The 25,383-nt window shown below is 38.4% G+C and overlaps 1 protein-coding gene across 4 annotated transcripts in view; it reads right to left on the reverse strand.

Annotated features, from left to right (window-relative positions):
- Pbx1 (PBX homeobox 1) overlaps nucleotides 1–25,383 on the reverse strand; it is a 298,114-nt gene that overhangs the window by 38,678 nt on the left and 234,053 nt on the right. For 2 of the 4 annotated variants that reach the window (XM_042677329.1, XM_042677328.1), the window contains exons 7-8: nucleotides 20,892–21,004; nucleotides 19,454–19,543 (exon numbers count right to left, since the gene is read on the reverse strand). In XM_042677329.1, coding sequence (XP_042533263.1) covers nucleotides 19,454–19,543; nucleotides 20,892–21,004 — 203 coding nt within the window. The remainder of the gene's footprint in view (nucleotides 1–19,453; nucleotides 19,544–20,891; nucleotides 21,005–25,383) is intronic. The other 2 variants (XM_042677330.1, XM_042677331.1) reach the window with 1 other exon arrangement.

The following is a 25,383-nucleotide window of genomic DNA, read 5'->3' on the forward strand; positions in this document are numbered from 1 at the left end:
CTTGTCCTGGGGCTTGAACTCAGGGCCTGGGTGCTATCCCTGAGCTTTTGTGCTCAAGGCTAGTGCTCTACCACTTCATCCACAGATCCACTTCTGTTTGTTTGTTTATTTATTTACTTATTTTTTTCCTGCTTAATTCATCATTAAGAGTCTCAGGGACTCTACTGCTCAGGCTGGTTTTGAACCACAATCCTCAGATCTCACCCTCCTTAGTAGCCAGGATTGCAATCATGAACCATCTGCGCCTTGCTCATCGTTTTTGTTTGTTTATTTTTGTTTTATTGTTGGTTGTGGGGCTTCAACTCAGGGCCTGGTCACTGTCTTTGAACTCTTTTTGCTCAAGGCTAGTGCTCTACCAGTTTAAGCCACAGCACCACTTCCGGATTTTGAGTGGTTAATTGGAGATAAGAGTACCATGAGGACTTTTCTGCCTAGACTGGCTTTGACTCATAGTCCTCAGATCTCAGCTTCCTTAGTAGCTAGGATTATATGCATGAGCCACCAGCACCTGGCTCATCACTTTTACATCAAGCTAGAAGAGCTCTGTTTTCTTGATAGCTTAACATTTTCTCAAAATTCATAGTGAACACTTACTAACAGACATCTCTTTGGGGAATGAAAAGATAGTATTGGAAAGTTACTTATGAGTCATTTACTAATTCAGAATTTTACCATGGTTAACACCTGGGTCCAACCTGTGTTCCTCTAAGCCTAACTCTGCGGATACTGGCAGAGATCTCAAAAATGCACATTATTTCTCTCCCTGGTTTAAACATTCACAGTTCCCCACTGCCTTCAAAATAAGGTTAACCATTCTCACCAAATCTATAAAAACCTGGACTTTGCTTACTCCTCAAGGCAACACTCATTTACCACTTCCAACTATGCCAGGCTACTGAGAAATTCCCGTAACAGATCATCTGGGCTACATTTTCTCTTGAACCTTGTTCTCATTCATCTAATTGCATTCAGTGACACTGTGGATCTTTTTCAAGACTGAGTTTAATGATCATCCTTACATCCAACGTGTCTTTTTCCTGCAGGCCCGTCAGTTCTGTAGATAGACCTCATCACAACACCTGCCTCACGTTTGCCCTGATTGTGAGTCTCCTCTACTGGACCATGAGAATAGAGCTATAGAATTTATCTTTTATCCCACAGTGCCTGATCCACCACAAGTCTTGATCAACATCTCATGGAGGCACATTAGAAGAAAGTAAATAAGCACTTCTAGGGCACTGTACCATCCTTCCTTCACTGAGAAGAGGTATATGGAATCAGGTTTCCAAACTATACGATTCTGTCTAATGGTAAGAATAAAGCTTTATACATCTAGAACATTTTCAAGAGACAATGCTTAGAAGCAGGGCTAAATTTCTAGGTAACTTTCACCATTTATGCAGTAAATTTTTTCCTATCAAATTGCTAATGAAGCATCTGGTACTTTGTAGCTTGTTGCAAACAAATAACTGACTATATTTGGACTGCTGGGCTCTTTTTTGGGTGAGGGGGGTGGGCAACAGAGACTAACACTGGGTCCTGGCCTGGGACAGCGCCTTCGCATCACACATTTATATCAAGAAGGATCTGAGGAGAAGGACCGAGTCTCGCCTGGAATCTGAATGTTCTTCACATGACAGCCCTAGGTGTGATAAGAACTACAAAAATGTAGAAAGAGGGACTGGGAAGGTGGCTCAGTGGTAGAGCGCTTGCCTTGCATACATGAGGCCCTGGGTTCGATTCCTCAGCACCACATAAGCAGAAAAAGCCGGAAGTGGTGCTGGGGCTCAAGTGGTAGAGCACTAGCCTTGAGCTGAAGAGCTGAGGAACAGCGCCCAGGCCCAGAGTTCAGGCCCCACGACTGACCAAAAAAAAAAAAAAAAAGATAGAAAGACCTGCCTCCAAGTGGCCTGTAGGTCACTGCCACCCTGTTTTTTTTCTTTTCTTCTCTTTCTAGGCCCAAGACCCACAAGCAGATTTATCATCTCTCTCACAATGTGGGAATGGCACATAAAATATAGTCCACATCACTAAATTGGGGTTTTATATAGATAACGAATCATTTCTTCATATAACTATGTTACACGCAGTATTTTCATTTGCTAAATCTGGCAGCCTCCATCCGAGAATAACATGCACTCCTTGAAGAAATTTTATTCTGGCACAGTTGGTTTGGCACCATTGATAATTCAGAATCAATTTTGTTGCCTGACTTACTTTGACTCTTTCCATTTGATATCTTCATATAGGAACTTGTTTGTGGCTGTCACCATCTCGACCAAGCCTATCCTAGCTTCTGCTTCATGTCCTGATACCAAGTTCCCTTATGACTAAGACGATGACTTACTTGCTCATGGAGTTAGAGTATTAATCTGGAACCTCTAGCTGTTCTCCTGTTTTCTAGAGGTCAGCTTGTGCCTAGATCCTACCATGCTTTGAGCTCTGGGATTTCTGTGTCTATGACTCCTTGACAGGTGAAAGTATCTTTTCTGACTGTCACTAATAACAGGTCAGACCCTGCTGACTTCACTATCTCCCACACATACATGGCTAGCTCTCACCATCACCTCATGAGCTCCACAATCTCGCTGTGCAAAATTTATAATGTTCAGAAAGATCAGCAATAAAATCAGTAATTCCTGGGAAAGAATAGATGCTTTTCTGCAATAGCTTTTGTAGTTTAAACTGCTGCAAAGAAATAATAGATCTCCCATTGCCAAAAGTGAGGTCCCTCATTATTCTGCAGAAAACCAAGTGAGAGCTTCATTTGCTCCTGTCCATCTCTGGTCTCTTGAAATCCATGTCATCTCTCAAGGCTCAGCTTTAGAGTCATCCCTTTTCTGCAGATTTCTTAAAGGCGTACCATCTCAGAGTTCGAATGCCACTGACTTTCTGATACTTCATTTTGAAATTTAACCCTGTGGGGTTTTTATTTCTCTTTACAAATCTCCATGTGACCACCATGTCTTTTCCACTGTAATCACTTAGTTTTAAGTTCTGCCAATACTTATTTAAGGCCTTCTATACTGGGCATCAAGTTCACTATTTTGTGAGGGGGTAATAGACATTTGATAAAATCATCGACAGAACTGTGGCTTTTTTTTTTCTCTTACAAAGACTATGAGAGAATAGCAAATAAGGATGCCATTGGGATTTCCGGAAATTCTGCCTGAACATGAGCAGGAAATAGACAAGTAAAAAGTGGGGTCAAGAGTCTTCAAGGCAGACAGAAAAGCTGGTCTGAAGGCTCTCGTGAACCCACAGAGCAGAACACAAGAGCAAAGTAGTGAGGAAGGCAAGATGGAGTTGAAGAATATGAGATACAGCAGTCCTGGACTCAAAAGGTTAGCATTTAAAGTTGGCTTTTATTTAACTTTCTGAAGGTTATTGTGATTTCCTGGCAAAGAAAAATAAGCTCAGCTTGATTCAGCTAAATAAAGGTGCCTTGGTGCAGAGAATTCTATTTATATCTGAATAAACATCTTCTCTCTACATAGCTCACAAACCAAAACACATCCACACTTTACACTTCAACACAATACTAAACAGTGTCTATATTTCCACATATTTAGGTAAGCTAACCTATGTTCAGAAAGTACCCATAACATCTAAAGAATGTATACACACACGCACACACACACACACACACACACACACACACACACACACATCACACACTTTCAAATGCACTTTATACTAAAACAAAAGATTAGGTATATAAGACAACAAATGGCTATGTTTACGCATATAGCCAAATCCAGATAACTCAAACTCTCATTATAAATGATCTGATTATAAATGATCAGATCCTATACAGAACAGAATTCTTCATTTCACTTTTTGTAACCTTTGGTTTTGCTTTGGTTTTGTTGACAGGACTATTATTTACTAAGGGGACATTCAGAAACTGTATACACATCACCACGATGAACGGCAGCTACCCATGAAACACACACAGCCTCTTCTGAAAACGTGCCCTCATGGTGTGTATCGTGAAGCTATTTACCATCACACAGGAAACTAAACCTCTTACACTTTTCTGACCATCCAAGAGACAGCAATTACCCCGGATTATCAGACCAACAATGACATGCCGCGTAAAGAAAGACACTGAGCCAACTCCACATCCCAAAGACTGGCATATTCAAGTACACTTAGGACATTAATAGCAATTTACGTGCCATCACTGAGACAAAGCCACAAAGGCTCCGTTGGCAGCCTCTTATTTTGAAGCCTATTATTTGTGGGAGTTACAGGCTATAATCACAACAGAAACTTTCAAAACCCTTATCTTCCGTGACGCACCAAATCTATTTCAGAGCCATAATTGCTATGTCACTGGAGAGTTTGCTACTTAATGCACTCAAATGCCATTTAGTGTTTGCAGGGTCATTACAGCTAACAGAAGGGGGGTATGATGGGAAGCTGGGGTGGAGAGTATGATGAAGACAGAGAACGTGGAGGGAATGTGCTAGAATGGGGCACTAGCTTCCATTGTGTCTAATTTATAGAGGTATATTGCTGTATAAATAATTCTATTTGCTGATGGAATGAGAGGAAGAAATTGAAAAATAGTTTGCATATTCATTCATTTGGAAACCACTGGCTCCCATTCTAGAGACAGCCAGTGGATGTTAGGGATATACCCTCTGTTATTCTGAGATTCTCATACAAGTTTAAGGAGGGTTGAGATTTTTAATTTTAGTGCTCCCCCCCCCCCTTTTTGTTTTAGAACTCTCTGCAGTGGAATTGTGCCAGCTGTTCTAAGGAGTCGGGAGTATGTCTTGGCTTCTCTGTGTAGGTGCTGGTCTGCTATAGAAAAGGAAGGCAGATTGGATATGGGGAGATCCTCAAGTGGAAGAACTTATAAGAATGTGCTTCTTAGGGATAGAGAAAGGAAAAGAAGACACAGGAAATGGACAGACACAGGCTAGGAACGAAAAGAAACCATTAAATCACTCAAACGATCATGTACATCACTCAAGTCTAGCTAAGGTCATAAGAAAGTTTTTGACATAGATGTAACTTCTATTTCTTCGTCCTGGCTAGGCAAGGATTTATTTATTTGGCCTATGGTAACATGAGACATGGGACAAACTTTCAAAGAAAAATTTATAACATCTCTAGACTCTTTTAGATAATCTATTATTTATGTTTTTTAGTTTATTTTATGCTGGTTCTGAGGCTTGAACCTGGGAGCCTGCACACTGTCTTTGAGCTTCTTTTGCTCAATGCTAGCATTCTACCACTTGAGCCTCAGCTCCACTTCCTCTTTTAGATAATTTTTAGATTTCATTTTATGCAATTAAATTTTTAAAAAATAGATCAATATTATAGAAAATGCTATGCTAAATAAGAATGCAGGACTATAGCTTTTTAAACATCAACCACATTGTTAGTATATTAACAATTCAGCTTTCACCTTGAGGAATTTTCCATAGATCTAGGATGAGCCTAAGCGCCTTATTCCGTCTTCCTGACTCATAGGGATAAAGAATTTTCTCCTTTCTAAATGCTGGCTAGAAACAGAAGGATATCCCCAATGTGCAAGAGTTTTTAGGAATCAATCAGAAAAAGGTGAAAATTTTGAGAAGAGAAATTAAATGCTAAGGGCTAGAAAGGTGGCTCAGTGGTAGAGTGCTTGCCTTGCATGCATGAGGCCCTGCATTCGATTCCTCAGCACCACATAAGCAAAAAAAAAAAAAAAAAAAGCCAGAAGTGGCACTGTGGCTCAAGTGGTAGAGCGCTAGCCTTGAGCTGAAGAGCTGAGGGACAACGCCCAGGCCCAGAGTTCAGGCCCCATGACCGGACCGCCCCCCCCCCCAAAAAAAAGAAATTAAATGCCAATAAACATGAAAAAATACCCAAATTAAAAGTAAATAATCACACAGACTGAAAACTGTGAAGGTATTATTACTGAAGGTGTGGAACATGGGAACTATGAAATATTGCTAGTAGGAACTATAACAAAGACTTGCACTGCATTTTCTGTACTATAAAGTTTACCACAGTGTTATTAATTCTAGACTTGAACAACAACAGCTTTCAATGAAGTTATTTAAAGCTATGTTTAAAATGAATGTTTAATAGTATGGAAAATATTTTTCAAGTATCTTTAGTAAAGTAAATATAATACAAAATGATATGAAATTTTTGTACGCCCACATAAAAATGCACTTATGCACAAAGTACAAGAAGATCACATTGCAAAAAGTGAGCCCTTTTCTTTCCTTTCCTTTCCTTTCCTTTTTCCTTTTTCCTTTCCTTTTTTTTGTGCCAGTACTGGAGCTTAAACTCAGGGCCCTGCCTTCTCACTTAGATTTCTTTATTCAAGGCTAGTGATTTACCACTCAAACCGCATTTCCACTTTTAGCTTTTTTGCTTGTTAATTGGAGATAAGCGTTTCTTGGATTTCAGCCTCCTGAATATCTAGGATTAAAGGCACGAGCCACTGGAAATCACTTGTAGAGATTTTATTGCATGATTTCCCCCTCATTCTCCAGATTTTCTATATTAAATTTGTAATCACAAAAAAGTAATGCAGGATTCTGAAAAGCCTAAGAAAGGAAATCTACACCTCACTTAGGCCGTAGTGGGATGGGAAAACCTCAGGAACTTGTTGGGGAAGGAAACCAGTACAGTTTCTGGCTAAGCATTGGCCTTGAATGAAAGAAAGGGTAAATGAACTGGTGAAGTGGCACTCTGTTCTCTGAAGACAAAGTTAGTAAGCAACCTCTGAACTGCATAAAACATAGAACAACTGCCTATGGCAACTATAGATGAGACGGTTTATCTCTTTTTATAAAAAATAGGGCCGATAGAGATAGGTCATACTCAGCGATCACCTTAGACAAGATGACAAGCTGCTGGGGGACAGACTTAGTCTCCTTTTCTTTTCAAATCTTCTTTGCCTCTGTTCTCAACATAACTACTAGTTACTGACGAAATGTTGAACAGAACAAGTGGATGCAGATATGGATTGTGGATGAAGATCAAGCCACAGAGACAACCCATCTCCCCCACCCCAATATATGATAGATTTTTAAAAAAACAACAGTGAGACATATCTGGTCCCTGAATATATATCCATAAGAGATGTCTATACAAGTTGTGATGGTTATAGAGTACAAGGTATAAATAAGTGGGAGGTAAAAGATGGGTACCAACTTATTGTAAATGGGAAAAAAATGGAAAAGGAACAAAAGAATCACCCTCTTGCAGAAAGGATGTTCTGGATTAAACATTTACTAGGTACCAGGCTTGTGAAGAATTGGATGCAAAAATTATTATCCTTCCCAGAAATTTGTGTTCTAGAGGAGACGTCCAGTTGACATCAGGCAATGACTTCCACTCCAACTCCAGGATACTATGGAACACATTCTGGAGGAAGGGTAAAGTACTTCCAGAATAGTCTAAGCTAAATTACATAAGATGAGTAGTTTAACCATGAAGTTTAAGTACAGAGGAACCCCTAGGTTCCCATACTTCTACTCAAGACAGGAAAAGAACAGCACCAGGCACCTCATGAGTGGTCTAGACAGGAAGTGAGGAAAGAGCATTAGGCCAGGTGCCTGATGATTATAATACACAAAGAATGAACTTGGACATTTGCAGCATTAGCCTTCAGCATTCTTTTCCTTGTTGGTATTGCTGTTCTGATGCCTGCCTCCCTGTCTTTGAACTACTTGGTTTACATTTTTCAAAATTTTCTAATTTTTAAAATAAACTTTGACTAACAATACTTGTATGTGTTCGGCATTTTTTATGCCCAGCACATAGAAAGAAGCCATTAAGTGTCAACTATTAATACAATTATTAAATGTCATTTTATGTGGTTAATTTTCCTATCCTTATTGTTTTGTAATTGTTCTTTCATTTACTGTTTTATATGACTTCCCTTTTTATTACTAATTGATCTGGGTTTGTTGTTTTGTTCTTTACTCTTTATGTCTTCTTAACTGATGTTATTTATTTAACTACTCATCCTAGTTTATTTTGTTTTTATTGTTCTCTTTAGTGTCTGTGTAGCTTAATTGCTTTAAACCTACGTTTTGTCATTTCATATGCAATGTTATCAAGTTCCTGACAATGTCATTCTTCCATTGCTGAGTAATTGATTAGCACACCTTAGTTTCCGACCTCTCTCTGTGTTTAGTACTCCCTGTGCTATTCATGTCAGTTACTTTTTTCTATCTAATATTTCTGATTTTATTCATAGTTTACTATGTTTTGACTCCAGCAAATTAACTTACTAAAAGAGATTAAGCAGAGGTACAACCTTGATTAAAAAGTCCTGGTTCTACAGAGGGAGAGTTTTACTTCCTCTTTCCCTATTTGGATCCCTTTTGTGTTTGCATCTTGTCTTATTGCTGTGGCTAGGCAATCTAATTCTAAATTGAAGAGAAGTAGAAGAGAGTGGACATCCTTGTCTCATTCCTGAGTTAAGAGGAAATGGCTTTAGTTTTTCACCATTAATTAAGTATAATGCTGGCTGTAGGTTTGTCATATACAGCCTTTATTGTATTGAGGAATGTTCCCTGGATTCCTAATTTTTCCAGAACCTTCATCATAAAGTGGTGTTGGAAACAAAGAAGGAGGCAACAATGCTTGATAAGAAATGTTCTCATTGCCTTGCCCATGGAATTGTAACCCTTCTGTATGCTATTTTCACAATTAAAAAAAAAAAGTCCTGGCTCAAGAAAGTGAAGGTGGCTTTTCCTTCTCCTTTCTGTTAGTCTAGGCAACATTGCTGCTTGTATAGCTATTATTCCAGCACATCTTCCACCTTCTAGCGTCCTTATTTAGCAAGTGCAATCAATTAACTTCCAACAAAATTGTCTCTTTCTTTCATTTTACTTTCGTTTATATATATATATATATATATATATGTATCTATCTATCTCTCTATATATGAAACTACCTCTACCAATACCTTGCCTTCTAGTCAAGTAAACTATCAAGAAGAGATGCTTGACCTCTACAGTCTCTGTTCTTTCCTCTGTATGTTTTTAAGTCACTAAGTTGGCTAATTAAATATGACATAATACAGACATATCTTAGGGTGGGCTGCTTTATAATTTTGCAGATTTACTAAAATAATTGACTAGACATATGCCTTCTCCATAGTATCTTGAGAGAATATACCTCAGTATAACAGAATTTTTAGATTTTTATTTTAGTCATCCAGATAAATATTTACCAGAAAACATAACAGATTCTCACACTGTAAGGTTCTTGTCAGCTCCTTATTAAGGATTTAAGGGTTTGTGAGAATAAAGGGAAGGAATGAGGCTTTGGAGTTTGACTGCCCAGAGTTTACACTGTGGCTCTGTCACTTACTGGCTGTTTGACATTGAGTAAAATACTTAACTAGCTATTTGATCTTGAGTAAAATACTTAACATTTCAAAGCCTCAGTGCCTTGCTCATAAAGTGGAATTGACAGTATTTATAAAGACAGACTCTAATAGGGATAGTAATAAAAGTTAGGAGTTCATACTCTTAGAGGTGATATTGGTGGAGGCTCAGTTAGCATTCAAACTCTAGGCACACAGAAAAGTAGTGTTTTTGATCCTTTTCTCCTCCTGAAAAGGCAGGGAGCCCACAGTACTTGTTCTAGACCTCTGCAGAAGCTCTGAATTCTGGTGAGAAAAGATTCTAAGGCTTCCTCCATTAGAGCTTCATCCCGTGACCTGAGTTTAAGGCTGAGGGTAGGCTTTCTCATTCCCATGATCCACCACTTCCCTGAGAAGAGGAAACTACAATCTTAGGCAAATATGTGAGCTTGAGGTTATTAAAAAAAAAGTTAGCATTAGTTTGTGAAGGCAAGGGAAAATGAACTGGACATGAGCTTAAGGACACTAATGGAGAAATGTAAGAAATAATAGCTGAGAGAGTAGAAACAAAATATCTTGCAAGTGAAGAAATCACTCTATAATTCTCAAATGTCATAAGTATGTATTTTTACATTTTTCAAAAGCTTTTCTTATGAAAAAGAGATATAAGTACCTTTAAATGTAAGCATGGCAGATGAGAATCTGAAAAAAATACCTTAGTTGATTTATGTGGCTTTTTAAAATTTTTCTTCCTTCCTTCTTTTCTTTCTTTCTTTCTTTCTTTTTTTCTTTCTTTTCTTTCTTTCTTTCTCTCTCTCTCTCTCTCTCTCTCCCTTCCTTCCTTCCTTCCCTCCCTCCCTCCCGTCTTGTCTGTCTGTCTGTCTGTCTGTCTGTCTGTCTGTCTTTCTTTCCTTCTTTCTTTTTTAAGCAGTGTTTGGTTTTCTGATAGGAAAAGGGTGGAAGGCAAGCTGGGGGAAAAGGAGGAGGAAGGGAACCTTAGGCCGCTTAGAAAAGATCAGAATATTCTGGATAATTATGTGTCCTGTTCTTCTCTCTTTCCCTTCTATTTTATTTCATTTTTTGTTTTGTCTTTGTAAATTATCAAGAAGTAAAACACAAGAAGATAAAGAAGAGCAAACTTAACGCAAGTGTGTATCAGTCAGAACTCTGAGAACATAGACTTAGGGTTTACATATTTAATTGTATAAAATTTTATCTCAGAAGTGAAAAAAAACTACAACTAAATATTAAGCTCTAGTAAAAGACTGTATATTATATGGTATTAATGATATACATTTCAATAGTATTTCTTTGAAGGAAATGCAATATTAGCTGCAATATACTTGGAAATGCACGAGAAGAAATCCAAGATGGATGAATAGAGGAAAAAGGGTGATGACATGTAAGATGAAGGCAGTAGAACTAAAGCAAAAAATAAAAAATAAATAAAATGACAGAATCTAGGTGGAAAGCTGGCCAGTTACAATGTTAAATTCAACATTTTTTGTGTTTGCAAAATTTGACAATAAATTTTGGAAAATTTGAAAACAGTGGTATCCTTAACACAAAGAAAGTAAATGCTATTTTTTTCCCTCTTAGGTAAGCCTTAGGCAACATTTAAAGACTATGTATTAGAGCATAGCTTCTCAAGCTTCATGTACTTTAGAACTACCGCGGCATCTGGTTAAATGGCTGCATTTGATTTAATAGGCTTGGGTGGGACCTGAGATCCTTCACAGCTCAGAAATTCTCTTGTGATGATATAGGAAATACTGGCTACCCTTTGAATACTAGCAGGGTAGTAGACAATCTGCCAGGCAGCAGATGCCAGAGAGGACTGAAACAGCCTCTACTTCATATAAGCACAAAAGAAACTAATACTAAAGAAAGTGTTTTTGATGGACTCAAAGACATGTCTTGGTTAAGCTTGAAAAATTATAATTAGGTGAACTGGTGGCTGAAAGAGTTGAAAATTACTACATAGAGAAACCATAATAAATGTAGGTAATTCCTATATGCACATTCATATATAATAATATTTAATATATAATATTTATATATATTTATATTACTATACTACATATCACATATTTCTATTGTATACTATATTTATATTATATATTACATATTCATGTTTTATATCTTCCTCCATATTACTTCATTGCTTAAAGCATATCATGCTACTCTGAGTTAACTTCTTGTACTCTTATTTGTCTTCTTAATAGTTACATTTAATTTTGGAAACCAAACAGATTAAAACACATAGTATTTCTGTGTTTGCTTTATAGTGGGAAATCTCTGTTTTCACAGCATGATCATATCTTTGTCACCACTGCGCCAATTTGGTTGGCTCCCAAATAATGGATAGAGCATCTACAACTCTGCTGTCCAACATGGCTTGTTGTTATTTTAAGCCTTCTCTAATTGAAATGAGATGAAATAAGAGACTCATTTTCTTAGTCACACTAGCCAAGTTTCAACTGTTCAATAGCCACATGTTGCTAATGACTAACCTACTGAAATGGATTGTTCTTTCTTCCATACAAAAATTAAGTTAAACAGCATGATTTTGGAAGGAAAGAATAGACTTTGCTTTGGTCACTTGCAATAGACATAAAATGCTGCAAATGTAAATGGTGTTTATGAGCAATTCATGTCTTTTGCTTGATAGAAATATGTATGTAAATACTTCTTACATTGGCCATTTCCCAAATTCTTTTAAGATAATGTATGTTGATTGCAATGGCAAGCATCGTTTTTTTTTTCCCTCAAAGAAGATGACTGAGCCAGATAACTCATAGGATTTTCTGTTTTCTCAGACTTTATGAAGAACAAGAACTTTGCCCTGTCTATATTTGTACTACTGGTATAGACATTAGAAGGTTCTCAGTAAACATGTGTTGAGTAAAGCATTTATTCATTTATTTACACAGTCTGTCAAACTGGAACGTATTTAGATATTTAGAGATCTAAATATTTAGTATTTAGCAATGAGGAAAAGAATTTCCCCAGACTCAAATATAGCCAGAGATTAAGTAGAGGTTTTAAAAAATTACTCAATTTACAATAGCAACAGGAATTTCTAAGAAAGAACTCTAATATTCTATCTAAGGACAAGCTTGCCCAAGAACATGGACTCTCTTTCTGGAAGGTGAGCAGGGCCCAGGCTAGATCAAATGAGATGAGGATCACTTTAAGAAATCTAAGCCTAGGGCTGGGAAGGTGGCTCAGTGGTAGAGCGCTTGCCTTGCATGCATGAGGCCCTGGGTTCGATTCCTCAGTACCACATAAGCAGAAAAAGCCAGAAGTGGTGCTGTAGCTCAAGTGGTAGAGTGCTAGCCTTGAGCTGAAGAGCCCAGGGACAGAGCCCAGGCAACAGTTCAGACCCGACGACCAACAAAAAAAAGAAATGCAAGCCCATGTTTCTTACAATTCAATTCTGCTTAATTTGCTTAATATTTTCTGATGTTTAGAGTTGCTAGGTCACTTTCAGGAGCATTATAAAAATAAAATGCCTTTTTAAGGTTGTGGTTTTTAGTCATGGAGCAGAAATCAGCAGCAAATTGAGTCTGGAGCATTTTCTAAGGTAGCAGCTTGATGAGAGAATGGTTATTAGGCCAGACGTGGACCTGAATGGATGTTGTAAAACCCCAATTCTAACAAAAAAACCCCAGCATGGTGCACACAGTCATCTCACAGATAGGAATCTTTCCAACAACACAACTATTTATTTATAATTTTGAAGTACTTCCCATTTTCTTAGGAATGGAAAAAAATCACTGTTTATGGATAGAGTATGATGTTGGAAGAAGTCTTAAATTGTTCCTCAATTGTTCCTTTTCAGAGTTCAGGAAACAGTCCTATCCAGGGAATATGTGTATAATAACACTGATAGAAATGGATCACCAACACATGTATATATATACACACATATGTTCTCTTTCTCTCATAGACAAATACACCATTTAAATGTGAGGATGTTTGGAATAAACATATCAGTAGATTTGCGATCCATAAAACTCATTAGGAGTAATTCCACAAACAATGAGGAACCACCAGAAAAGAATGTTGTTATTGCATTAAACTCATGGTCTATCTATTTAAACTCATGGTCTATCTATTTGAGAGGAAGCATTACTTTTCTCAAACTATTACTGGTTTCCTCTTCTCTGCTATGTTGTTGAACTTCAGATTCTCTTCTAGACTATAGTTGATCTGTTCCCTTGCCCAGATCTTTGAAGAACAGGAAATCCAATCTGAGTCCAAGTGGTGTTAAATGAGAGTAAAAGAGAAAATACGTTTTGATTGGCATCAGGATTTCACATTATCTTTGTTTTCTGCAGCTTGATCTGGATTGCATAAGACATAGTTGTGTTCTCCTAAGATCAAAAGCAATAATACTTACTGGATGAGTAAGTTAATATGTGAATATGAGAATATGGGAATAAATGAAATAAATGAATGAATGCAGGAATAGAGAATCTGGACATTTGTTCTCTGTATGGTGAAGGCCTTTCACATGGCCAGGGGTAAACTGATGCTTTTTCAACTGTTGGGAGCTAAAAATACTCCAAGACATGTTTTTGATCTCAGATTCAGGAGGCCATATGGTGCTAAGTTTTGCAGGGGATTCAATCCTAACAACTCTGTTCTTGCTGTCTGCAAACCTTTAAGAGTTTGGTCCACCACATTCACATTCCTCAATTCTCCTCACATCCCTTTGCTTCTCTAGCCTGGGGCTCTTCCCCTGGTCACAGGACCAGAAGGTATACAAAGGCAACCAGCTGTGAAGCACATCTGGGTACCAAGTAATCCCTTCAAAATTCAAATTCAGTGTGAGAATATGGAATTAAAACTTTGTGAACCCAAATGTGTTTTTAAAGATTTGCATCTGAATTTTAATTATTATCCTCACTTCCCAGTCCTACAATTTCATATGTAGCAAAAATCTTCTTAATATGTACTTTAAGTGGAAAGAGGTCTCTCAGACGTAGTTAAGAAAAAATTAAAACTTTGGCATGAGGCCAAGTGTTCCCAAGTAAAGCTTGAGATAGCCAAATGCCTGAAATGTGTTCTTTTAAACAGGAGAATATGTGTATCCTAATGATTTATATTCTATTTATTTACATAGTAAATGTTCTTTCTTTCCCTCTTTACTTACCATCAGAGAAAAGAAAACCAAAAAAATTATGCATATTAGGGTTTATGAAGATAAAGACTTCAACTTTATTATAGCACTACCATAATTATTACAAAGCAAAAAATGATGAGACCTTTTATAATATACTCATTATAATGGCACGTTGCCTACCTAGAGATAACATCAAAGCTTTATTTCTATTTCCATCCCTAATTTTTAAATAAGATCTATAGCATTATCTACATTTAGGACTGATGCAGCTAATTCATGCCATTAACTCACATTTTACAACTTAAAATAAATCATCTGATCCTAGAGGGTAATGCTCTTATCTATGACAAATCTCTAAGCAAAGAGAAGCATTCTTGGAGTGAGAGCTCCTGCTTCTTCTGTTTAGGTCTTCAGAATGCAATTTGAAGAGAGGAAGTAGAGTAGGCTAGAAGGTTAGTCTGCTGTCTCTTGTGCTAACAGTGAGAAGCCATGGTCATTCTTGTAGACCTGGAGAATCCTCAGTTGAAGGGTCTCTCAAGTATTTCTTAAAAGAAGCAATACCCAGAAAGGCAAGATGAGTCCCCACAAGAAAAGCCACAGAAGGATGCAAGTTTCTTCCTTTCAATTTGTTTCCAGTTCCCTCCAGCTTGTCCTTGGAATCTCTAGTCCCACAGCTAGGAGGGAGGCCAATAGAAGTCCACCAGAAACAATGGCTTCCTCTCCTCTCCCCCACCCCCTCAAAGAAAAAAGGATGCTTTTACAGAGAGTTTCTCAGAAAAAGATGACAGGAACTATTTTAGGATAGGAAGACCTAAGGAAATCAAAGGGTCATTTTTCTCTAGTATCACTATATAACTTCCTATGTTTAATGTTGATCTGAATGTTATTTTTACAGAAAAATCCATTAGTCAAAAACTTTGATGAGCCTTTTCTTTTTCTGGGGAAGACCTAGAACATTCCATTCACCTGCCTCTGCCTCTTTTTTTGTTTTTTGTTTTTTTTAAAGGTTTTTTGGATTTAAAAAGACAGTGTATTTATGAATGAGGAAAACATTTAAAATAATAGTTACTAGTAGACACCACATAGTTGATATACTTGGTGTCTCTAGTGGTTATTAAAATGTTTTAGTTCTTCAATATCTCCTCCTATTGATGTGTTCATTCAAAAAATATTGTAGGCCTCTAATCTATTTATGATCACATATACTATGTAAAAGTGAAAGATACAAGGACAATTAAGTATGCTTAGTAAAGAAAGTGTGTGTTATAGCATAGAGACAGGTACAATGACAGAGACACAGAGACAGGTAGAAATAGAGCAGGAAGAAGAAAAAAGGAAAGAAGGGTTAAGAAAGATGCTTGGTGTGGATGGCATACATAAATGAATATAATAAGGAGAGAGAGAGAGTGTGTGTGGCCAAATCACATTGACTGGCATTGGGTGTTTACTTTGAAGGTGGGTGGACAAAGGAGCCAGGCAATGGGCATAAGATTTGAGCTTGTTTAGGTATATAGTAAGGACCACAGGTGATTTCTGAGCAAGGAATGAGAAAATTTAAGTGATGTGTGCTGGAGAGAGGAAAACCTAAAGACAGCAACTAGTGATAGAAAGCTGCTGCGAAAGTCTAGTTAATAAACTATTTCTAGAAATAGGATGGTGGCAGGGGCAAGCAAGACTGATAGATAAGCAATCTTTAAGTAGGCCTGATTGACAAGAAGAGGAATAATCTCCCTGCATTGCTGAGAACAAAGCTAAACCCAGTAAGAATTGCCTGTTGTCATATAAGCATATAAAGTTCTTAAGGAGGTATAATAAAAACTCACAGTGGCTAAGGAAGGGGGTCTTTAGGCCTTGCAAAATTCAATATCCATCTCAAAAGCCTGCTTTTGCATCACAAGAGGAAAAAAAAAGTGGCAATGGTGACCTAACCTATCCTCACTAGGAACTACCTACTGTGAAAACTGCTTATACAAGAGGAGAGAAAGGTCAAATTAGAAAGTTATCACTTATAACATTTCATACTGCACTCATGTGGAACAAATTATGCTTTGCCAAGCCCTTTCTACTTTATTTCTCATTTTCCCTAAAGCACCCTTTAAGGGGTAAGAATTACCGGGAAAAGAGAGATTGATGCTTGCCTATGGGTACCTGAGTTTCTAGGACAGGCATCTCCTGAATCCCCGTGTAGGACTCACACTACTACTCCCTGCAACCCTACTCCTATGTGCTCACTTAAAGACAAATGGTCTGCACTTTATGGGACTTAAAATTGACACTAGTTGGATACGATATGGGTATTGTGGAAACCCAGCCAGGGGAATGGATGAAGGCTGCCCAGAAAATGTCCTCCACCAAATGAAACACAATCCAGAACCCAGCTGGGAATTCCATTGCTGCTTTGGATTTAGGGACTGTTTATTTTTATTTCTTGGCTCAGACTTTCCATTCCTGTCCTTGGTTCTTCTAGTCTCCTATCCTTTCTCTTCCTCCTCCCGCCCCTTTCTCTTAGCAACCATAGCCTTAGTCAGTGTGTATATGTATGTCAGCACCTAATACGATCAACTAAAAATATATCTCATGATAATTAGATTAGTCTCCTGAAGGTGGTGTACAATTTAAAACTGATACCAAAGGAACATATCCTATCTTGATCAGTCTTTGATTCATTTAGCTTGCTTATTAAAGACCCAGAAATAAAATAACTGCACTTCACAGCAAGAGCAAAAAAATTAATGCAAAATGAGAAACTCTTTCAAGTGGCATTTTTGAGCCCACTTCTGGCGGTGGGCTTATGTAATCAGACATAATGGTCTGCACATGTTTGGTTACACTATTTCAGAAATGATTCCCAGCCCACCAGATGACATCAGAAGGGTCAATCTGACCCCCCAGAGTCTGAGAGCTGCACTTTTCTTCATTGCCCAGTTAGGAAAGAAAGATGCCAAATAGCATAGCTGTCAGACTCACTTCCTGCCCAATCACAGGGGCTTTCTTCAGTTGTGTTTTTCAGGATGCCTCTATTCATGTCCCCACATGCTTGTACTTTCCTTATGTTTCTCTCTTCCACTTATGCAGAATGAGGCTTTCTTTGGAAAAGTTTATCTTGTATCTCAGTACCATTCAGGGAATATACAAATGCATGTGTGAATTCAATGCTACACATAGAGACAAAGCTACCTCATTCACTGGGAATTCATGTTGAGGAAAAATACATCTCCACCATAGTACCTGGTATTTTACTAATCAGGCTTCCCAGCAACTCAGCCATTCTTACAGTAATAACAATTAGTATTGTTAGCAAAGGACAAGATGGAATCTCTCCCCCTCCAGTTCCTAGAAAGTGTCACGACTGCCCACAGTATGTTTTACAGGACTAGCTCTGACATCTTCTGTCTCTAGAGAGAGACTTGATATATGTGATAATAGCTTAGAAGGTCTGAAGAATGTAGAATAGAAAGAATTCCTAATGGAAGTGGTCTTAAAAGTCACCAATAGTTTTTAGGGAGAGGGCATAGTGGGACAGAACAATGATGGGAAAGTACAAGATGCATTGTACTTATAACCTGACTTATAACCTCTTTGTGCAGCTAAGTAATAATATTTTTTAGGTCACCAATGCAATCATAGTTTGATGACTGTCTTCCTTCTCCAGTTCTCTTACCAAGTCACTAGTCAAACCATGCTTGCTCTCTTATGATGGAGAATTCTTGAGTTCCAAAGGCAGACAACAGTTTTTATTTTTATTTTTTGAGAGCTCTGACTATGAGACAGAGATTCAATGAATGTTGAAGTGCAATCCATTTCTCTGAATCATCCACTCAGAGATTTTCCCTGCTCTGTCTTTTAGATCATTTGAGAGAAGCCTAATTCTTCTCTCAGAAGGTAGCATGTTCAAAGTGTAGCTAAGTCCCCACACTTTCTCTCTTATGGGGAAAAAAATGCTTTAATTTTTTTAAACAACAACAAGAACCATTCCTGAGCTGATAAAGCAATTGGTATTCTCTAGATTCCCTTCAGACTGGTCATAACCAAAAATGATCTGATACATGCTGAATTGAAAGGGCCATGGTACCTCCATTCAGCATAGACAAGAATCACATTAATAAATCATGTGTATCTTGCCCTCCCCTCCATCCTTAATTTACCTTAAAACAACAGCAATGAACAGTAAAAATGATTCCCACTACCCAACCATTATTCTCTGAACCAATACCTCTACTGGAGCGTCATGTGGCCTCAAAAAGCCCAGGAAATCACCCCTGATCTAAAGAACAGCCTCCTTTTCCAGGCTGCCCTCTTGTCCCAGCTTGCTGTCACCACTGCTGAGATAGCACACGATTGATCTGAGAAATCAAGTTGGATTGCTGTCCCAAATCTACACTCGGTTCTCCTTGTGTCTGTCTGATCGATTTCACTCTATGCGACATAGCTTGTCGCTATGAATTTTCATGCTAGTCAGAAGCCGCAAGCGCACCCAAGAACAAGAAGAAGATGGTCTCAACCCCTCCCCAGCCCTTCCACATACTCAGCCTCTGTGTCAATTTAAAAAAAAAAAATTGCCTATTGACAGATTGGAAAGAGATCTTTTCTTCCCAAGCCCCAGACCTAGATGCAATGGATCTTGACCACAGGTTTTCTTTCCCAGGATCCATGGCCCCAGAGTGTGGTGACATTTCCTACCACTGTTGTACTAGGTGTCACCTGTTTAGCAGCTCCTCTCAGCTGAATGCATGTGGCCGCAGGTGCCATGCAAACACTGATTGCGTCTGACAGCCCTAGACGCCAGCTGCCTGCATGAAGCCTGCCCAATCACCACTTTTGTTGTGGGTAGGATGCTGCCGATGGCATGACCGATACAGAAACAAGAAACTAGGTGACCGTAAAGCTAAGACAAGTTCTACTAAGTGGCATTCTGGGCCCCATGGCTTTGAAATAATTGGTAGTGATAGAATACAAATGAAGGGTGGGGGGAAGCCTTATTTTCTTACACTGATGCCCTGCGGACTGTACATCTGACTGGCTGCGAGTCCGTCACTGTATCCTCCTGTCTGGCTGATAACATGGCGAAGGGTATCCACCTAAACGGAGGAACAACAACAAAGAAGATATTAGTCAGAGAGATACAGGGGAAGGGAGGCAGGTCAACATCATCTTAGGGACTACCATTGGGAAAGGCCAAATTAATGCAACCATTTGGGTGGTAGTCTTCCATTAGATGGAGGCTGACTCTTCCTAATGCCAAACACCTTCTCAGTCCTGACTTCAGTAAGCAAGACAGTAAAACAGTAAAAGAACTGGGATTTGTGATTCCACAATGCTGCATGAGAAGGCTGCGTGGCTGAGGGATTTAAAGAAAAGAGGTTTTTAAAACTTCCCTTCTCCCCACTTTTCTTCCCTATAGATCATTCCACACAGCCTTTCTTTAGTTGCGTATCCTACAGCAGGAAAAGTTCATGTAGGGGACCTTTAGCTGCCATCTCTCAGGGAGAAGAGAATGTCATTAAAACCCTCTTTATTGAATACTTAAATAATGTTCAATTGTTTAGTCTCTTGACCGAAGTCTGGCTGTATCACCTCAAACTTATTCCCAGGCCATGTCTCTTGAGAAAGATGCTGAATCACTGGTTGTCTGTTCTAGCCATGGGATGCTTTCTGTTCCATATGCAGAGTGGGAAATTGGATTGACGTGGAAATGGACTTCCTTACTAATTCTGACCCAGAGCATACGACTTTACTCTCTCATGTCACACTTCATGTGGAGATAGTAGGATGGCTCCCTGACGAGTCATGAAAGTGACCCATTTATCAAGGAGCACTGAGATTTTTTACACATCACTTGATTTTTGCTTCCCAACATGGACTTACATTTATCACCAGAAACCCAAGTCTGTTGACCTCAATAATGACTAAGAAGATATATTTAATTAACCTGGCTCGATGGTTTTAAAACAAAATAAAAACATGAAATATCAACACATTGGCCTACTTATAAATTATTTCCTTATTTTGGCAACTACTGAGTATGGAAAACCACAAACGAAAGGGAGACCTGAAAATGGAGACAATGGATTGAACTCCTCCTCCGTTTCCCTTTACTGAATAAAGTACACATTGTTTTTGCTTGCTTGAGATACCTAGGTCACCTCACCCTGAATTTGCCCATCCTCCCCTGCCCTCTTAGCATGATTGACAAGCCAGAGCCAAATGCATTAATGAATTATGGACATGATTGCTAGGATCATAGCTGTCTTCGTTTTGGTCTACTGTGGTTGTTCTATCACTGTCTCTATGCCTCTCTCCTTTTGTTTTCTTTCTTTTTGTCTCTGTCTCTGTCTCTCTTTCTGCACAGGAGCAGAAAGCCAATACGATTGAGGGCTCTTGAACTCTTAAGGCATTCACCTGATGGCATATTGGCTGGGTCCCTACCTGTGATTGCACGTTGGCTCCAACCTGGGCCCCTTGGTAAGAATCCCCATTGAGTGACTGCACGCTCATGAACAAATCTCCAGAGTTTGACATGTTAAAAGAACTGGAAGAACCTGGAAAGGAAAGAGTGAGGCACCTGAATCACAGAAAGGAAAAAGCTCAACCCGAAACTAACAGCCAAGAGGAGAAATGACATGCAAAGCAATCCCCCAAATCAAAAGTAAAAACAAAAACAACGTCCAGAGTCTGGTTAGTAGCATGAAGAACAGAGCAAGCAACAAAGGGTGCAAGCTACACCTTAATATGTTGTTGATAAGACTTTCTCTTAGCAGCTTCAAGCTGAGAAAGAAAATCTGTATTCTTTTCAACGTAGTCCATTTAGGATCTCTCATGTCTCTAAAACATTAGTGTTTCCCAGAGGGCCACAAGATGGAGAGTATGGGCTGGCCAATGATACTTCTGTCAGTATAGTGGAGCATTTGAGCTACTCAACTGGATTCTAATCATGCTATTGCTGAATCCATCCACTCACATGGGAGCAGTGCATGAGAGGATAGGGCATAAAGGCAATGTCATACTACTTCTGATTTCCAGAAAGAAGATAAAGTTTCTTCTGGGTGGCAAATAGTCCAGGAAAACACTCAGACTATAAGAACATGTAGGAATGATATACTGCTCCCCGCTCCCTGCCAGGATGGAGAAGCATAAAGTAGAATAATGGGCCAGGAATTCTCAAGCATGCATGATATATGAAATGCTGCTGATAATCATAATCATTTTGCAAGTGGGCCTCCAGAAGGGGCAGATAGCTACTGGCTTTCACCTTTTAGAGATGAAAAGTTCATCTAGAGAGTTAGCCTTTAGATCTATTCTTGGCACCACCCAGGTTCCATGGGCTCTGTTGTAGTAACATGTGCTCAAGCTCAATCTAAACACAAAGGCTTGCAAAAGCTTAATATTACTCTGAAGTCATCGTGCAGCTCAGCGCATTAGGAAAGAAAGCTCAACGTGCAAGGTTTGGTTAAAACATGACGTTAGCCTGGAAAAGGAGAGACCTCAGGGACCCAGGTCAGTTGTACTCTGTGATTTCTACTAGTAGATTGCTTCAATTGCCCTCTTGCTCTTGTATTCTGAAACAGCCATCACCAGTGTGGAATTGCCCAATAATGATTCATGCCTCAGCTCTGACACCTGCTTTCTCCTCTCCCAAGACAGGGATTTGGGCTCTCTTAGACATCTGCCCTGTTCTCGTGGAGAGCTGCGGTTAAGCACAGAAGGCCTTTGCTTTCCCCCACAGAAGAAGCGCTTACCACGCAATGCATGCCATACTCTGCCACTATGCTCTATGTGTAACTGCCCAGGATAGAATCATACCTCAAAAGCAGAAGTCTTTAGAGAAACCAGATAGTTAACAAACTTGAGGACAACCCCAAGTTAAGAAACATCTCCAGTTTTCTTTGGTCTGTGGGATTTTGTATACATACGTGGAGAAGTCTAACTAACTTTATTACTACATCAACTGATTACTATTATAACAACTGATTTAGGAAAAGGATTTCATTGTCTCATGTTGTTTCATTCCTGCTTTCCCAGGGCAAAATAAATGCTTGATTCAGAATAACAGTTTAAACATTAACATTAACCTGGCACATACTTCTCTGCTTAGCTTATCTGAAAGGAATTACCAAAGTTGAGTCTTAGCAAAACAGGCAGAAGATCTGGCCAGGTACAGACTATACTCAGTCAATAAGATGAAAGCTCTGGCCTAGAATTTTCTTCCATTAACATTGAATCTTTGAAAGCATTCTCACCAACCTACAGATGAAGTGTTCGTATGTATGTATATATATATATATGTATATATATATATATATATACATATATATATATATATATACACACACACACATATATACACAATGTAGATATATAATATATAATCCAGACCTTCACATGACTTCTATTCCCATCAAATTCGATTTGTAATCACAGAAACAGGACCCAAATAATAAAAGCCAATGCAGTAAGTGTCACATACATGCTCACATTTAGATGTCATCACAACCAAAGAATCCAAATCATAATTATCTGTATGTCATCAAGCATCCTGAGTATCTCATCCCTGAGTGGGTTGAGTTTGAAGGCCAAGTATTTTATTTCCCTCCCACTCAAATACCACATAACAGACACATATGCTGTATTCTTGCCTGGTGGCTTACTGGAAATCAGTACAACACCTGAGCAATGGGAGAAGCCCCCAAAGGGAGCCACACTGATGCTGAGAGGCATGGCCTCCATGGAGCCATGAAGACATGGAATGTGCCATTTACAAGATACACACAGCAATTGACACAGATGATTTAAAAAATATATGTGCATAGATAAATTGTAAATATGTCTGACTGCCTAATGTACACAGAGATAAATATGCGCATATAAACGTACTTCATGTACAAATGCATTTGTATCAGAGCAGTAATTGCAGAAATTGTCCCTTGTGCACTTGGCTGTGCTGTTTCAGCATTTCATTGTCTCTGCACCCATGTTCCACACTGTCATGGCTTCTGACTCTGATAAATAACTAGAGGCAGTGATGGTGCTGAAAGAAGAGACCAGGTTCCACTAATACCACAATAAAGCAGATATAATAATAATAACAATACCACAATAAAAGCCGATAGAAATCCACACTTAAACTTAAAAAAGTTTTTCATCTAGCACAGGAGATTGGAAAGAACTTATCATGGAATAAATACATAGCCTCCTGTTAAGTCCAGAGTTCCTAGAGAGAAAGTGAATGGGCTATCTCAGAGATGTTGTGGAATTACCAAAGAGTGGATGCATTCAGGAACCTTACCTGCACACAGCCCCTGTTTCATGGAGTAGGAGTAGTCAGCAATGGTTAGAAGCACATTTCAAGATGTGCTTGTCGGTTGGAAGGTTCTGAATTTGGCTTAGGAATTGGCTTATTTTAAACTGCTGCTTTGATATTTGGGGCAGAGTCCTATCTACACCCCATTGAATAGAGAAGAAATAATGGATCATCTTTGATTACCATATGGAGGTCTGTTAACATCCATGTTTTGTGACATTTCCTAGGTATTGTGTTTCTACTCGGAAGAATCTTTGGAGACTTAAGTTTATTCAGGAAAAAAGCACATAAACAAACAAAAAAAAAACAAAAACCCCACAAATATCAGAAAGGAAAAACAAACCAACAAAACAACAAATATCAAAAAACAAACCACATATACACAAAACCAATTAACTCCATACTCTACAAATACAGAATAATGATATAACCTAAGTGAATGCTATTGACATTTTAGGCCAGATAATTCTTCCTTGTGGGGAACATCATATGCATTGTAGGATATTTAGCCATATGCTTGTCTCTATCCACAAATTCCAGCAAAACCCTCTCCTCAAAACTTTAGTAACGTGAAACCAACTTCAGAGATGACCAGGATTCTGTTGGGGTCCAAATTCGCCCCTCATTGAGAACCAATAACCTAGAATAATAACAGATTTATCCTTTTCTATTAAGAAACACAAGTGTTTCAAAGTATTGGCTCATTTATTTCTCATCAAGAAGTATGTAAATTCTATGAAGTAGTCACATAGTAAATATTTGCCCCAATTTCTGTAGTTTAGAGAGCAAAGTTTCAGAATGATGAAGCAATCAGTTTGATACCACTGGACTCCTATCTCATTTGGAGACATGCAGGAGAGATCCTCTTGCTTTTTTATTTTTCGATCCTCTATTTTACCATGTAAGCTTAGTTAGATCATCCTCTTGCTTCCAAGGCAGGGGGCTCTGTACTTTCTAAGGCTTTAATTCATGTATTCATGATCTCAGCAAAAAAAGGAAATTGAGAATTCAGGTTTCTTCAGTGAATTATGGGCCCATGACTTTTAAGGCTGCTTCAACCATTTCCCATTTTTTTGACTTATTTTTTGACTAATTCTTGTGTCTTCCTTCTAGACTTCCTTTGGGCTCCATAACTTTGCCCACTATGTTGATGAAAAATCTAAAGCAAGTAAAATGTCTCCAAATGTTTGCTAATCCCTCCACAGGGCCTAGTTCTATCTGATTTTTTTTTTTAATGAAGTCTGGTTAAGGAGAGGGAGTAAGGCTGAGAAGTGCCCTAAGAAAAGACACAGAAATGCTGTTCCCCTTAAGAAGCCAATGGAGGAAGAGGATTGTAAAATTAACTCCAGTCTACTGGAGAGAATTTACAGTAAATAAAGCTTCTGGAGAAAAACAAAACAATAGCAAAACCAAAGAACAAACCTGCTGCTTCAACATTAACAGAACAAAAAAGTCTGAGTTTCTCGAGCTTTGGACTTCAAACTCTACCAAGACATATTTCATGTATTAATTATCCTATTTCCTTCACATAATAAATACTCTATGTAAGACTTTAAATCTTTATCACTCCTATTTGTGCAATGATTTGGATTATGTGTAAAGCAGAAGAAAATACAGAAG

This window comes from Dipodomys spectabilis, unplaced genomic scaffold (genome assembly GCF_019054845.1).
Source record: "Dipodomys spectabilis isolate Male_0828 unplaced genomic scaffold, ASM1905484v1 ptg000036l, whole genome shotgun sequence".
In the NCBI taxonomy this organism is placed as follows: Eukaryota; Metazoa; Chordata; class Mammalia; order Rodentia; family Heteromyidae; genus Dipodomys; species Dipodomys spectabilis.